A 15647-nucleotide genomic window follows, 5' to 3' on the forward strand; every position below is an offset into this window, starting at 1 on the left:
GAGTCTCACTCTGTCGCCCAGGTGGTGCAACCTTGGCTCACTGCAACCTCGGCCTCTAGGGTTCAAGCAATTCTCCTGCCTCAACCTCCCAAGTAGCTGGGATTACAGGTGCAAGCCACCATGCCCAGGTAATTTTTGTATTTTTAGTAGGGATAGGATTTCACCATGTTGGTCAGGCTGATCTTGAACTCCTGACCTCAGGTGATCCACCCACCTTGGCCTCCCAAAGTGCTGAGATTACAGGTGTGAGCCACCATGCCCGGCCTAAATGCCTCACTTTATTTAACTAACTCCAGCTCATTTGATTGATACTTTCTTGGGAAAACTTCTTCTGGGTTAAGTGCCCTCATTAACTGCTCTCCTAATAAATTATTCTACTGCCACTCACATCTTGTTACAATAAGTCATGCATACCTACTTATTTTTCAGTTCCCTTAAAGGAAGGGACATTACACTCAAAGTCCACCTGGCGTGCTGGCTGAAGGGCATGAAGTTTGAAAATATTTGTTAAATGATTATGGACATCTTTAGGACTTCATGAACTTACTTTCAGTTTAGTTTCTACAAAAGGAGAAACTTACAGCAATGTAGAAACAAGAGATTGATATGAATAAATTATGTGACTAACTCACAGATAATATGTCATTTGATATTTGACCTTTAAAGTAGTTTTCATATCAGATCTTTCGGTTATGGGTTCTATAGCTTACTGTGAACTTAGACATATTAGTTAGTCCCTCACCCAAGATCATCTGAAAAATAAAGGTAATATCAGCCTCATTAGTTAGTTATGCCAATTAAATAAGAACACATGTTTAAACCTCATATTAATGTGTATGGAGCATAGTAAGTAGTAATAAGCTGGAGTTTTATGTTGTCATGCCAGGCTAATAACAGTAAAAGTAATAGTAGTTTCACTGGAAGGTTCAAGATTAGTGTAGAAATTCCAAGATGATGTGAAATTTATCAGGGTTTACCTTCTGTCCCCTTTAAGCTAACAATGAAATCATAAAACGACGTGAAAGGGAAAAGCCTGCCAGTTCGTATCCACTTCTGTGTATGATCATATAACTGGAGAGACATCAGACTCATGCTGAGAACAACTAGAAGGCTGGAGTTGAAGAAAAAGGATTTCATTAAGATTATTAGAGAGTGTTCAAGGCAACTGGAGGGGGAACAAAGATTCTGGAAAGGGGCCACGGGGAAGTGAGTCAGCATTCCAGGAGCCACCCTTCTCTTAGGGGCATCTTCGCAGTGGGTCAGATGCTGAGATTCTGGGGAGAAGGCAGTGGATACCAGGCATTTTTTGCAGGGACAGAAAAATCTCTTCCTAAAGCACTTGAAGGGCCAAAATCCCAAAGAGGAGAGAGGGCGAAAGAAATGAGAAAAATTTTTCTCTCAAGCAATTTTCAAATTGTTAAATTTCACAGGTTAGCAAGAACAGTGTGAAAAACAGACTTCAACTTTTGGCAATCACATGTTGTTTAGGAGACAAAACCAAATTCAACTTCCAACAAAGAGAAGCAGCTTTGCTCAAAAGTAGGTTCTCAGATGGAATTACTAGAAGGCTTTATCATAGGTCCTAGGAAAAACTAGAAAGGATGAAATAGTAAAGAAAAAGATAGATGGAATCTTACAGAAACTGGAACTCAGCCCTAACTCAACTTCGTTTCTATTCGATTAAGGCAATAGCTGTCCAATCTGGAACTTATTTCTCACAGGTAAGGGGGGGACTACTGTATAGAATTCAAAAAACAGGGAAAATCAATTTATGTTGTCAGAGTTAAGACAGAGATTATATCTGGGGTAACGAGCGTTGCAGGACGTGAGTAGGGCACATAGGATGTTGGTATTGTTTTATGTGGTTTTAAGATATACTTCATTTAGGTACTTGTTACATGTTATATTTGTAATGAACGTGTTTAGTTGTACGCTTATGATTTGTGCACATTACTATAAACTGTATTTTAGTAAAAAGTGCCCTTACCAGCATTTATATACAAGAAATCAACACATCTGACAAGAAGCTCCTGCTGCTAAAGAACCTCTGTGCTCCTGGATTATTCCAGAGGGAGCACAGAAGCTGCACACCGTTCAGGCCCGTTTTTGAAACGTTGTTGTAGCAGCCATAGCAGCAACTTCCCAAAATATCTTGCAGAAATTGAAAACAAGATATTTTTTGAATGAACATAAACTCTTGGGAATGAATTTTAATTTGAGTTGTAGGCCGGGCGCAGTGGCTCAAGCCTGTAATCCCAGCACTTTGGGAGGCCGAGACGGGTGGATCACGAGGTCAGGAAATCGAGACCATCCTGGCTAACACGGTGAAACCTCGTCTCTACTAAGAAATACAAAAAAATAGCCGGGCGAGGTGGCGGGCGCCTGTAGTCCCAACTACTCCGGAGGCTGAGGCCAGAGAATGGCGTGAACCCGGGAGGCAGAACTTGCAGTGAGCTGAGATCCGGCCACTGCACTCCAGCCCAGGCGACAGAGCGAGACTCCGTCTCAAAAAAAAAAAAAAGAAAATTGCTGTTGTCTTTACTCACCTAATATTCATTTCCTCTGAGAGTCAACTCCTTCCTTTCAATACATTCTTATTTTCTATCATGATATTGCTTTGTACCACATAAAATACAATTATAGTTTTTTAACAGTCAAAAAATTTTAAGTTATCAAGCATTAGTTTCTTTTGTAACCAAAATACTGTTGGAGAAGTAGCTTCAACTTTTTTTCTTTTAAATTCTTACAAACACCAGTTTATTCTGTTGTGATGAGCTGATTTTTGAAATAATTTGTGTTTCATTTGTTCCTCTAGCTATATTTATTTTAAAGGCTTTAAATTCTGTGTTACTGGGGCAGTTACACACTGACATATTTTAGTCGTTGGGCTTTTCTTGGTTTCGTTTTGTTTCGAATCATTCTTGGGGTTGAAAACACAGACTGTGGTTTAGATCACTCATGGTACTGGAGGCAAAATGCATGACAGTAAGAATGTGGAGAAAGACATTGCACCATCCGAACTGCCTGCAAACCCAGGTAAAAAGCTGGGATGTAGAGTAAACGTGAGGACTGGAATGGGAAGGTAGTGGTAGTGATGGGCTCACACAGGTAAGGTACTGATCCAGTAAGAAGTTTTCAAGGATAAGAGATGGAATGTGGGAGTCTATAAATTGGCTTATAATTCATGTGAAATATGCATATATTTATATTCACAGTTGTAACAACTAAGGAGAGGGAACAATGAAACATGTAAGACAATGAGATAAGGTTAAGTTTATGATTGAAAATAAAAATAGTGAATTTCACTAAAAAAAAACTACAAACTCTAAAGTGTTACTCAGATACAAGATACTATCATTATTACATAGGTAGAAAACCTACCATGGAAGCTCATAAGAGAGAAAAGGTAGAAAATAGTATGTAAAGGACATTTACAAATCAACAAAGTAAACAAAGATTGAAGTAAAAACTTAGGGCATTCTAATGTAATTATGTTAGATTGGATGCACTGGAACTATATATAGAGAGAGCTTTATATGATGATTTATATGATGATTTAGTAAGTGAAAAGCTTTATATGATGATTTAGTAAGTGGAAAAAAAATGTCTTTTGCCACAGTTAGAGAAAATCAAGGTTTTATAACTTAGGACTTAAAAGTTTGGAGTTTTTTTCCTCCCATCTTAAAAGGTAATCAATTTAAAGAAAAGGTAATTCAGAGGGGGAAAAAGATGAACTCTAAATGTTGTTAAATGACTTAATTTGTTTCTTCACTCATTGGGTATTTTGAGCATTTTATACCAACTCCTTTGAAGTATTTGTCAGATAGTTCCAACATCTCTGTCATTTCCCTCCTTGGCTTGTACTGTCTTTCCCCACCGAAGTTTACATTTTCATGGTTCTTCATATGCTGTGTAATATTGGACTGTAATTTGAACTTTTGAATAAATATTTAGTTAAACTGGATCTTATTTAAATTTTGGAGAATATTGATACTATTGTTTTAGCAAGCAATCACACTGGTGGGATGAAGACAATCTGTGGGATCCGGTTCCAATGTCAGTTCCATTCTGAAAGCCTTTGTAGAGCTTTTCAGGTATATGCCTCAACCCGGGGTGAAACTGGCAACTGCGCAATGCTCTATTCATTAGCTCGGGTCTTAACATCTTTAGTATGCCAATTAGAAACACATCTAGGCATGCATAAGTTGAGGGGCAGGTGAATCCAGGAGTTTATAAATAATGTTCATGGATCTCTTTCTAACGTTTCTCCCTCTTCACCATCTGACCAGTACTTTCAGGTTCCCAGGGGCTTCTCCTTTCCATCCTCCATGAAACGCGGGGCTCCTTTTATTCTGATGAACCATACACTTCTGCAGTCATTTCTGCATCTTTAAACTCATGTGGCAGAAGGACAGCGAGAAAGAAGAAAAAAAAGCAAGAGGTTTGGCCCCACTCTCATGGAGCCACAACTCTACTGAATGGAGAGGACTGACTTTTCTTTTCTTTTTATTTCTGAGACGGAGTCTCACTCTGTGGCCCAGGCTGGAGTGCGGTGGAGCGATCTTGGCTCACTGCAAGCTCCGCCTCCCGGGTTTACGCCATTCCCCTGCCTCAGCCTCCCGAGTAGCTGGGACTACAGGCGCCCGCCACCTCCCCTGGCTAATCTTTTGTATTTTTAGTAGAGACGGGGTTTCACCGTGTTAGCCAGGATGGTCTCGATCTCCTGACCTCGTGATCCGCCTGCCTCGGCCTCCCAAAGTGCTGGGATTACAGGCGTGGGCCACCGCGCCTGGCTGAGGATTGATCTTTCTCAAGGTTTTGGCTATTGCACGTTGCTGTAGTTTCCACTACCATCATCAGATTGCCTGAGGTTTGAGGCACATGGCAGTGTAGACAAGAGAGAGGGAGAAAAAATAAATGTGGTGTTTTCATACTCTATTTGAGGTAGGAGTTTGCTTTTTTGTTCCTCAAACCATACCTCTAGTGCTTCTCCTGGAGCCCTCTCTATTTTTATGCTGACAGGTGCTCAATTCCATGTTTCTGGCTGTATTAAGTTCGGGGCATGATATTAGAGGAGGGAAATTTAAATTCACCACTGGTTTGATGGCTCTTTAAATTTGGATATTCTTGTAAGATCTGCTGCTAGTATATCCTTTTTCCTTTTGCTCTTTTTTTGGTTTAAAGACCATATTTTTAGAGCCATTTTGGGATCACAGCAAAATTGTGAGAAAGATAGTTTTTTTGTTGTTGTTTGTTTTTCATTTTCTCCTTGTTGCCACACATACATAGACTCTGTCTTAGCCTGTTTTGTGCTGTTATTACAGAATACCCAAGACTGGGTAATTTATAATGAACAAAATCTATTGGCTCATAGTTCTGGAGGCTGGAAAGTTCAAGACTGAGAGACACATCTGGTGAGGGCCTTTTTGCTCCATCATCCCACGGCAGAATTTGGAAGGGCAAGAGAGCACATGCATAAGAAAGAGAGAGAGCAAGAGGCACCAAACTTGCTTTGATAACAAATCCACTTTCGTGATAGTAAACCCACTCGCATTATAAGGAAGGACATTATGACCTGATTCCCTCTTAAAAGGCCCACCTCTCAACACTATTGCATTGGGGACTAAGTGACTAACACATGAACTTTGGAGACGCATTCAAACCATAGCAGTCTCTAACATCAACATTCTTCACTGGCAGTACAGTTATTACAATTAATAAACCTACACTGGCATATTGTAGTCACTCAAAATTCATAGTCTGATGGGTTTCCCTTTGTCAGTGACCTGACCTGTCTCCCTGACTGCCCTTAATATTTTTTCTTCCATTTTGACCTTGGAGTATCTGATGATTATGTGTCTTGTGGTTGATCATCTCATGAAGTATCTTATTGGGGATTTCCTGAATTTGAATGTTGGCCTGTCTTGCTAGGTTGGGGAAGTTCTCCTGGGTTATATCCTGAAGTGTGTTTTCCAACTTGGTTCCATCCTCCCTGGCTCTTTCAAGTACTCCAATCAGTGGTAGGTTCAGTCTTTTTACATAGTCCCGTAGTTCTTGGAGGTTTTGTTCATTCCTTTTCATTCTTTTTTCTCTAGTCTTGTCTGTCTGCCTTATTTCAGCAAGATAGTCTTTAAGCTCTGGTATTTTCTCTTCTGCTTGGTCAATTCGGCTATTGATACTTGTGTTTGCATCATGATGTTCTCTTGCTGTGTTTTTCAGCTCCATCAGGTCATTTATGCTCTCGCTAAACTGGTTATTCTGGTTAACAGCTCCTGTAATCTTTTATCATGCTTCTTAGCTTCTTTGCATTGGGTTAGGACATAATGCTGTAGCTCGGAGAAATTCATTATTACCTACTTTCTGAAGCCTACTTCTGTCAGTTCATCCATCTCAGCTTCAGCCTCGTTCTATGCCCTCACTGGAGAAGTGTCGCGATCATTTGGAAGAGAAGAGGCATTCTGGCTTTTGGAATTTTCAGGGGTTTTGCATTGTTTTTTCCCTCATCTTTGTGGATTTATCCATCTTTGATCTTTGAGGCTGATGACCTTTGAATGGGGTTTTTGTGGAGTCTTTTTTGTTGATGTTGTCTTTGTTACTTTCTGTTGGTTTGTTTATCTTCTAACAGTCAGCCTTTCTGCTGCAGATCTGCTGCAGTTTACTGGGGATCCACTCCAGACCCTGTTCACCTGGGTATCACCAGTGGAGGCTGCAGAACAGCAGATCGCTGCCTGCTTCTTCCTTCGGAAGTTTCGCCCCAGAGGAACGCTGGCCTAATGCCAGCTGGAACGCTTCTGTATGAGGTGTCTGGTGACCCTTGTTGGGAAGTCTCACCCAGTCAGGAGGCACAGGATCAAGGACCCGCTTATGTAGAGAGTCTGATGTTCCCTTAGCAGAACTGGTGTGCTGTACTGGGGGAATCGCACTCACCCGGTTCATCTGGTCTCTTCAGAGCCAGCAGGAAAGATTAAGTCCGCTGAATCTGAAACTGCCTCTCCCCTCAGGCACTCTGACTCAGGGAGATGAGAGTTCTGTCTGTAAGCCCCTGATTGGAGCTGCTGGAATGCTTGCAGGAATGGCCCGCCTGGTGAGGAGGGATGGCTCAAGATCCCACCTAAAGAGGCAGTCTGGCCACAACCTGCCACAGCACTTTGCTGCACTGTGGGAAATTTGACCCAGTCCAAACCTCTCAGGCTCCTTTGCACTGTCAGGGGCAAACCGCCAACTAATGGTGGTCACCCCTCCCCGCAGGAACTTGGTCATTCCAGGCACACTCCAGACTACTCTGCTGGCAGCGGGGATCTCAAGTCAGTGGGTCTTAGCTGGCAGGGATCCACAGGAGTAGAACCCACTGATTGAGACTGCTAGGCTCTCCTCCTTGGCTTCGGCCCCCTTTCCATGGGACTGGATGGTTCTCCTGCCTCACTGGAGTTCCACACACCACTGGAGCATGTAAAAACTCCTGCAGCTCAGGGCCTGCCTAAACAGCCACCAATGGGAGTGGCTGTCATTGGTTTGCCCAAGTTTGTGCTTGAGACCCAGGACCCTGGTGGTGTAGGCTCATGAGGGAATCTTCTGATCTGCAGATTGCAAAAATCTGTGGGAGAAGCATAGTACCCCTGGTGGGTAGGACAGACCCTCCCCACTTCCCTTACCTCAGGGAGGCAGGTCTCCCCGCCCTGTGCAACTCCTGGGTGAAGTGTCACCCCAGCTGCTTTCTCCTTGCTTTCTGTGGGTTGCACCAGCTGCCCAATGAGATGAACTTGGTACTTCAGATGGAGATGCAGAATTCACCTGCCTTCCACATTCATCTCACTGGGAGCTTCAGACCAGAGCTGTTTCTATTTGGCCATTTTGGCCCCTCCCGTCAAGTATGTTTTCTTTTGTAAGAAACTGCCAAAGTGGCTGTAGCATTTAGCTTTCTTACCAGTAATGCATGAGACTTCCGGTTGCTCCACATCCTTGCCAGCATTTGATATTGTTAGTGTTTTAATGTAATGCTTAAGTAATATGTAATGATATCTCATTGTTTTAACTTGCAATTCTCAAAGGACATATGATATTAATAATTCGTCTTCTCATTATTTTGATTATGTCTTTTGCAGATCAAAAGTTTTTCGTTTTAATGAAGTCCAGTTTCTCAGTTCTTTCTTTCATGGATTGTGCCCTTGGTATTATATCTAAAAAGTCATCACCATACCCAGAGTTATCTAGGCTTTCTGTTATGTTATCTTCTATGAGTTTTGTGTTTTACATTTAGGGCTATGATACATTTTGATTTATTTTTGGGAAAAAGGCAAAATCTGGGCCTAGATTCATTTATTTGTATGTTAGTATCTAGTTGTTCAGCATCATTTGTTGAAAAGACTATCTTTTTTAAATTGTATTGCTTTTGCTCCTTTATCAAAGATCAGTTGACTGTATTTATCTGGGTCTATTTATTTTTAGTCTACTTCTCTGCTTTCTATCCTTTTTCATTAATATATTTGTCAATTCTTTTTTTTTTTTTTTTTTTAAAGAGACGGAGTCTTGCTGTGTCACCCAGGCTGGAGCACAGTGGTGCGACCTCGGCTCACTGCAAGCTCTGCCTCCTGGGTTCACGCCATTCTCCTGCCTCAGCCTCCCGAGTAGGTGGGACTACAGATGCCCACCACCACCCCCGGCTAATTTTTGTATTTTTAGTAGAGACGAGGTTTCACCATGTTAGCCAGGATGGTCTCAATCTCCTGACCTCGTGATCTGCCTGCCTCGGCCTTCCAAAGTGCTGGGATTATAGGAGTGAGCCACCGTGCCCGGCCTTATTTGTCTATTCTTTAACAAATACCACATTGTCTTGATTACTGTAGCTTCAGAGTAAATCATGAAGTCAGGTAGTATCAGTTGTTTAACTTTGCTCATCTCCTTCAATAATGTGTTTGCTTTTCTGGGTCTTTTGCTTATCTATACAAACTTTAGAATCAGTTTGTTGATATTTGCACAATAACTTGCTGAGATTATTATTATCATTGCATTTAATCTGTAGATTAGCTGGGAAGAATTGATATCTTGGCAATGTTGAGTCTTTCTCTCCATGAACATAAAATACTTCTCCATTTATTTAGTTCTACTTTGATTTCATTCATCAGTTTGTAGTTTTCCACATATAGATTTTGTACATATTTTGTTAGATTTATACCTAAGTATTTTATTTTTTGAATGCTAATGTGTATGGCACTGTGTTCTCAAATAAAAGTCTGTTTGTTTATTTCTGGCATATAGAAAAGTGATTGACTTTTGTATATTACCCATGCATTCTACAACCTTATATATCAATAACCTCGCATATCAGTTCCCAGAATTTTCAATTCTTCAAGATTTTCTACATGGATGATTATGTCATCTGCAGAGAAATACAGTTTTACTTCTTACTTTCTCATCTGTATACCTTTTATTTCCTTTATTTCCTTTTCTTGTCTTACTGTGTTTTCTAGCACTTCCAGAACAACGTCGTAAAGCATTGGCGAGGGGGACATCTTTGCCTTGTTCTTGATCTTAGTGGGAAAACTTCAAGTTTCTCACCATACTTGAGGATGTTAGCTGTAGATTATTGTAGATATTCTTTATTAAGTTGAAGAAGTTCTTCCCTATTTCTAGTTTACTGAGAGTTTTTGTCACAAATCCATGTTGAATTTTGTTTACTGAGAGTTTTTATCACAAATGGCTATTGAATTTTGTTAAATTTTTTTGTATATATTGATATAATCAAGTGATTTTTTTAGCTTGTTAATGTTATGGATAACATTAATTGATTTTTGAATGCTGAACTTGCCTTAAATAGCTGAAATAAATTTCACTTCATCACAGTGTATAATTCTTTTTATACATCATTGGATTGGATTTGCTAAAGTTTTGTTGAGGTTTTGCATCTATGTTCATGGGGTATAGTGGTATAGTGGCCCATAGTTTTCTTTTCCTGTAATGTCTTAATCTGATTTTTCCTATTAGGATAAAGCTGGCCTCATAGAATGAGTTAAGAAGTAGTCTCTCTGCTCTGACTTCTAAAACAAATTATAGAGAATTGGTATAATTTTTTCCTTAAATGTTTGGTTGAATTCACCAGTAAGTCCATCTTGACATGGTGCTTTCTGTTTTGGAAGGTCAACTTCTGTAATAAATGTGAACATATTTAGGTCATCTATTTCTCCATGTATGAGTTTAGAGAAATTATGTCTCTCAAGTGACTGATCCTCTGTGTGGACATAGAACTGTCCATTTTAGCATCCATGGGATCTGTAGTAATTGCTACTTATTTATTTCTGATATAGGTAATTTGTGTCCTTCCTCTTTTCTTCTTAATCAGCCTGGCTAGAGCCTTATGCATTATTTTTAATCTTTCAAAACCTAGTTTTTGGTTGTGATGACTTTTTCTATTAATGTCTCATTTTTTATTTCTGCTCTAATAATTTTCTTTTCTTCTGTTTACTTTGTACCTGATTTGCTCTTCTATTTCTAGTTTCCTAAGGTATAAACTTAGCTAATTAATTTTAGATCTTTATTTTTTTCTAATAGATGCATTCAATGCTATCAATTTCTCTTTAAACAATGCTTTTACTGCATCCCGCAAATTTTGTTAAGCTGTATTTTCATTTTCATTTAGTTGAAATATTTTAAAATTTCTGTTGTGATTTCTTCCTTGACCCATATGTTGTTTAGAAACATATTGTTTAATCACCACATGTTTGTGGAGATTAGTGGGATTTAAAACTTTTCTTTGTTATTGATTCTAATTTATTTACATTGTGGTCTGTATGATTTCTATTTTGTTAAATTTGCTAGGGTATGTTTTACGGCCCAGAAGGTGGTCTATTATGGTGACTTTTCCATGTAATCTTGAGAGTGTATATTCTGCTGTTGTTGGACAAAGTAGTCTATAGATGTCAATTATATTCAGTTGATTGATGGTGTTGCTGAGTTCACCTAAGTTCTACTGATTTTCTCCCTGCCGGATCTGTGCATTTCTTTCTTTCTTTTTATTTTTTCTATTTTGTTGTTTTTGAGACAGAGTCTCGCTCTGTCACCCAGGCTGGAGTGCAGTAGTGCAGTCTCATCTCATTTCAACCACTGCTTCCCGGGTTCAAGCAATCCTCCCACCTCAGTCTCCTGAGTAACTGGGAATACCAGCACATACCACCACACTTGGCTCATTTTTGCCTTTTTGTAGAGACAGAGTTTTACCACATTGCCCAGGTTGGTCTTGAACTCCTGAGATCAAATAATCCAGTCTTTTTGGCATCCCAAGGTGCTGAGATTACAGGCATGAGCCACTGTACCCTGCTGGATCTGTGCATTTCCAATAGAGTGTTGTTGAAATCACCAACTAGGAAAATGAATTCATTGATTTCTCCTTGCAGTTCTATTAATTTTTGCCTCATGTAGTTAAATACTCTCTTGTTAGGTGCATGCACATTTAGGTTTGTTATGTGGAAACATAACATAGTTTCTTGGAAAACTAATTCTTATACCATTATGCAATAATTTTCATCATTCCTGATAAATTTCCTTGCTTTGAGGTTTGTTCTGTTTGAAATTTGTATAGCTTCTCCTGCTTTCTTTTTTTTGTACCAGTATGATATATATACATATATATATATTTACAATCCATTTCCTTTTAGTTTGTGTGTCTTTATATTTAAAGTGTATTTCCTGCAGATATCGTATAGTTTAATCTCTGATTTTTAACTGGTGCATTTAGATCATTGATATTAAAGTGATTATTAACATAGGTGGATTAAATATCTACCATATTTCTTTCTGTTTTCTATTTTTTGCCTTTGTTCTTTGTTTCTATTTCATTTTTCATTCTCTTCAGAGACAGAGTCTCATTCTGTTCATTAGGCTGGAGAGTGATGGTGTAATTATAGCTCCCTGTACCCTTGAAATCCTAGGCCCAAGTGATTCTCCCACCTAAGCCCTGAGTACCTGGTATTACAGGCATGTGTCATAAAGCCTGGCTGATTTTTATTTAATGTTTTTAGAGACAGAGTCTTGCTACGTCTCCCAGTCTGGTCTTGAACTTCTGGCCTCAAATGATCCTCCTGCCTCGGTGTCCCAAAGGGTTGGGATTATAAGTGTAAGCTACCACACCCAGCCTTGTCTTCCCTTTTTTTCCCTGCATGTTTAGTTTTTAACTTAGCATTTATAAAGTTCCATTTTTTTCTCATTCTTGGTATATCAATTATACTTTAAAAAATGTGATTTTAGTGGTTACCCTAGTGTTTGCAATATACACTCACAACTAACATAAGCTTGCTTTCAAATAATACTATACCATTTCACAGGTACTGTATCTTCTATTAAAAAAATCCTAATTCCCTGCTTTTATCCCATGTGTCATTTCTGTTATTTATTTTATTTACATATAAGAATACATAAGCATGTAAATATATATAAAGATATATATATAAGCACACATAATTAAATATATTGCTACAATTATTATTTTGAACAAATTGTCATTTGTTAGATCAATTAAGAATAAGAAAAATAAATAGTTTTAATTTACCTTCACTTATTTTTTATATTCTTCCTTTTTCATATAATTTATGTTTCTAACCTGTATAATTCTCTTTCCGTTTAAAATAATTGCATTTACCTTTTTTGTTTTTTGATATAAGACAGGTCTACTGGCAACAAGTTATCTCAATGTTTGTCTAAAATAGTATTTGTTTGTCATGCATTTTGAAGAATTTTTTAGGCTAAAGAATTCTAAGTTAATAAGGTTTTTTTCTCTTAATACTTTAAATATTTGTTTCCGCTGTCTTCTTACTTGCATGGTTTTTGAGGAGAATGTAAACGTCATTTTTATCTTTGTTCTCTACATGTAGAATTTATTTTCCTCTGGATTCTCTTATGATTTCTTAAATATTTTATAAAGGGGGTACAGGGGCATATGTGAACTCGATATTTTTCATTCAGTATTTCTGTCAACTTAAACTGCTAAAAACTAAAATCTGTTGATTAAGACAAATATCTTGGGAAACATCAATGTAAAGCTTGCTAATGTCTCTAGTGTTGGGGGGAATGTTAGAGAAAAATATGCCTATTTAGCTAAGGACAAATCTAGATAAATTAACTAGGAGTGTGAATTGTATGCAAGAGATTGTGTCAGAACAGGGTTCCAATAATAAACTTTATAAGAGGTTTTAGATAACCTAAGACATTTTGAAATATAACACAGATACAGGAAATTATACAATACAAATATGTAGCTTGATTAATTATTGTAAGATAAACACCTTTGTGGACTCCTGATATGGCCTAGCTGTGTCTTCACCCAAATCTCATCTTACATTGTAGTTCTCATAATCCCCACTTGTCATGGGAGGGACCCAATGGGAGATAACTGAATCATGGAGGTGGTTACCCTCATGCTGTTCTCGTGATAGTGAGTGAGTTTTCATGAGATCTTATGGTTTTATAAGGGGCTTTTACCCCTTTGTTAGGCACTTCTCTCTCCTGGTGCCACGTGAAGAAAAACATGTTTGCTTCTTCTTCCACCATTATTGTAAGTTTCCTGAGGCCTCCCCAGCCATGCAGAACTGTGAGTCAATTAAACTTCCTTCCTTTTTAAATTATCCAGTCTCGGGCAGTTCTTCATAGCATTGAGGATGGACTAATACAACTACTAACATTGTCTGAGAAAGATCCTTGTTATGTGGCTCAGAAGCCCTCTATGTATTCTTAACTATTCACTCTCCTATCCTTCCAAGAATAACACTAATTTGACCTCTACCATAATCACTTTATCATTTCAGTTTTGCCTTTTTTCCTCCAAAACAATGCCTTTTAAGTCTATTTTAATCAATAGATCTCCTCTTAATATTGTTTAAAAATATTTCTTTACATTTTTAGACAGGAATCAGAATAATTTGCTATGTTGAATTTCCAACGATTTGGATGTTGATTTCATTCCTGTGGTTTAGTTGACATGAATCTCTCCAATTGAAAGGGTAACCTGAATATGGTAACTGGAAAGTTAAAAATAAATTCTTTTAATTTTCAAAAATAATTAAACTGTAGAGATAGAATAGTAAGTTCGTAAGATGACAGGTCATTTGCATCCTCTAGTAAAAAGGGAAGGAATTAAATAAAAATAACATTTTGATGGTTAATGCTTCTGGCAGTATTATGTATGTATTTAATTGCTAAAATGTTTTTCAATAATTTTTTCCAGGTTATCGGCATTCAAAAGAGCATTCTAGTAAAGCTACCTTAATTTGGCCCTTATTTTTCTTAATCATGTTTCTGACAATCATAGCGTGTGGAGTGGTTGTTTTCAGCGGTAAGTGAACTGTAATCTTCATTCATCTAGAGAGAATTATACTTGTAAAAAGAAGAGAAAGAATCTAAATAATGTTGTTATTCTTTACAGCTTTTAATATATTGTCTCACTAATTGAGTTAAACTCTAATAGCTTTTTAAGTGGCATCAAAAATTTTAATTATGTAAATAGGGTTCACATTATTCCAAGTTTAGTGAGAAGATCAGAATCTTCAGAAGGTAGAAGACAGACCACTATTCCTTAAGAATATTGATGCAAAAATTTAAAAAAACAGTAAACTGAAAAATAGTCCCTTATCCAATCTAGGGACATAGTTAATTTTACCTCCACAACAGCCTTGTTTCATGAAAAATAGCAAAACAGATGGTTTAAAGTATACAAAACTACTAAGTGGCTATAACATCACAGGCAGCCTGGTCTTTCTTTCTAGCTATTTGAGCATGTTCTGGCCCTTGTTTTTTTTAGCATATGTAGCCCATCTCCCTAGAAAACAAACTCCTTTTAGTGATTGTACCCTAAAAGCAATTTAGCTATAAAAATTATCTTGTACCTCAAAACATGCTTGCATTGCATCTAATATAAACCAAACTGAGACATAGAAAACTACAAAAACACTTTCCCCAAACCTCAGGCCACTCTACGTATCAACCTAAAATCTACCCCCATTATTGGATTCTGAAGTAATTTCAGAGAGACCCTTCAAATACTGCTTACATAACTTAGAGTCAGCAACACTTGGAACACTCCATGTTCTAGATAATTCCTATTCATTTGCGAATCTTTTGCTTATTATCTTTTGCCATTTTGAAACCACAGATAATATACTTTATACATTTATGAAGCAAAAATAAGTTTTTTATTTCAGATATTTAAGTCAACTAATTATAACTATTTAAGAAAGAAAAAATTGGAAGGAGACAATTTTTGTACTCTGTAGATACCTCAATATTAATCAAGGGAATGTATTCTAAAATATAATTTAAATTTATAGCCCTTTTTTTACAGTAAGCATATGAAATTGACACTTATGACTGTTTTCCTTTATTATCCATTATGTGTTCCGTTTCCTTTCAGCTAGCACTTTGACTGGAAATGATCTCTTGTGTGGAGCCAATAGCTGAAGCCATCTTTTAATCTCATCATTTTCTTTCTTTCTTTTTTTAAATGTGTTATTATTTATTGCTTTGTATCATTTTTGCGTTTTATTTAACATTTAGATTGTTAGTTAACTATTCAGATGTGGTATTTCCCCATTTAGATCAAGTTATTTAGATTGGCTTTAGTTATAAAAATTCCTAATAGAGCTTTGCAGTTATAGCTCTGGTCCCTG

At 37.6% G+C, this 15647-nt stretch overlaps 1 protein-coding gene across 1 annotated transcript in view; it reads left to right on the plus strand.

The window, feature by feature from the left end:
• Positions 1–2969: 2969 nt before the first annotated feature.
• The window catches only part of CLEC2D (C-type lectin domain family 2, member D), a 25496-nt gene continuing 12818 nt past the window's right edge, over positions 2970–15647 (plus strand). The window contains 2 exon segments of the mRNA XM_011983314.1: positions 2970–3036; positions 14210–14317. Coding sequence (XP_011838704.1) covers positions 2976–3036; positions 14210–14317 — 169 coding nt within the window. The 5' untranslated portion in view covers positions 2970–2975.

Source organism: Mandrillus leucophaeus, unplaced genomic scaffold, assembly GCF_000951045.1.
Source record: "Mandrillus leucophaeus isolate KB7577 unplaced genomic scaffold, Mleu.le_1.0 Scaffold249, whole genome shotgun sequence".
Lineage (NCBI taxonomy): Eukaryota > Metazoa > Chordata > Mammalia > Primates > Cercopithecidae > Mandrillus > Mandrillus leucophaeus.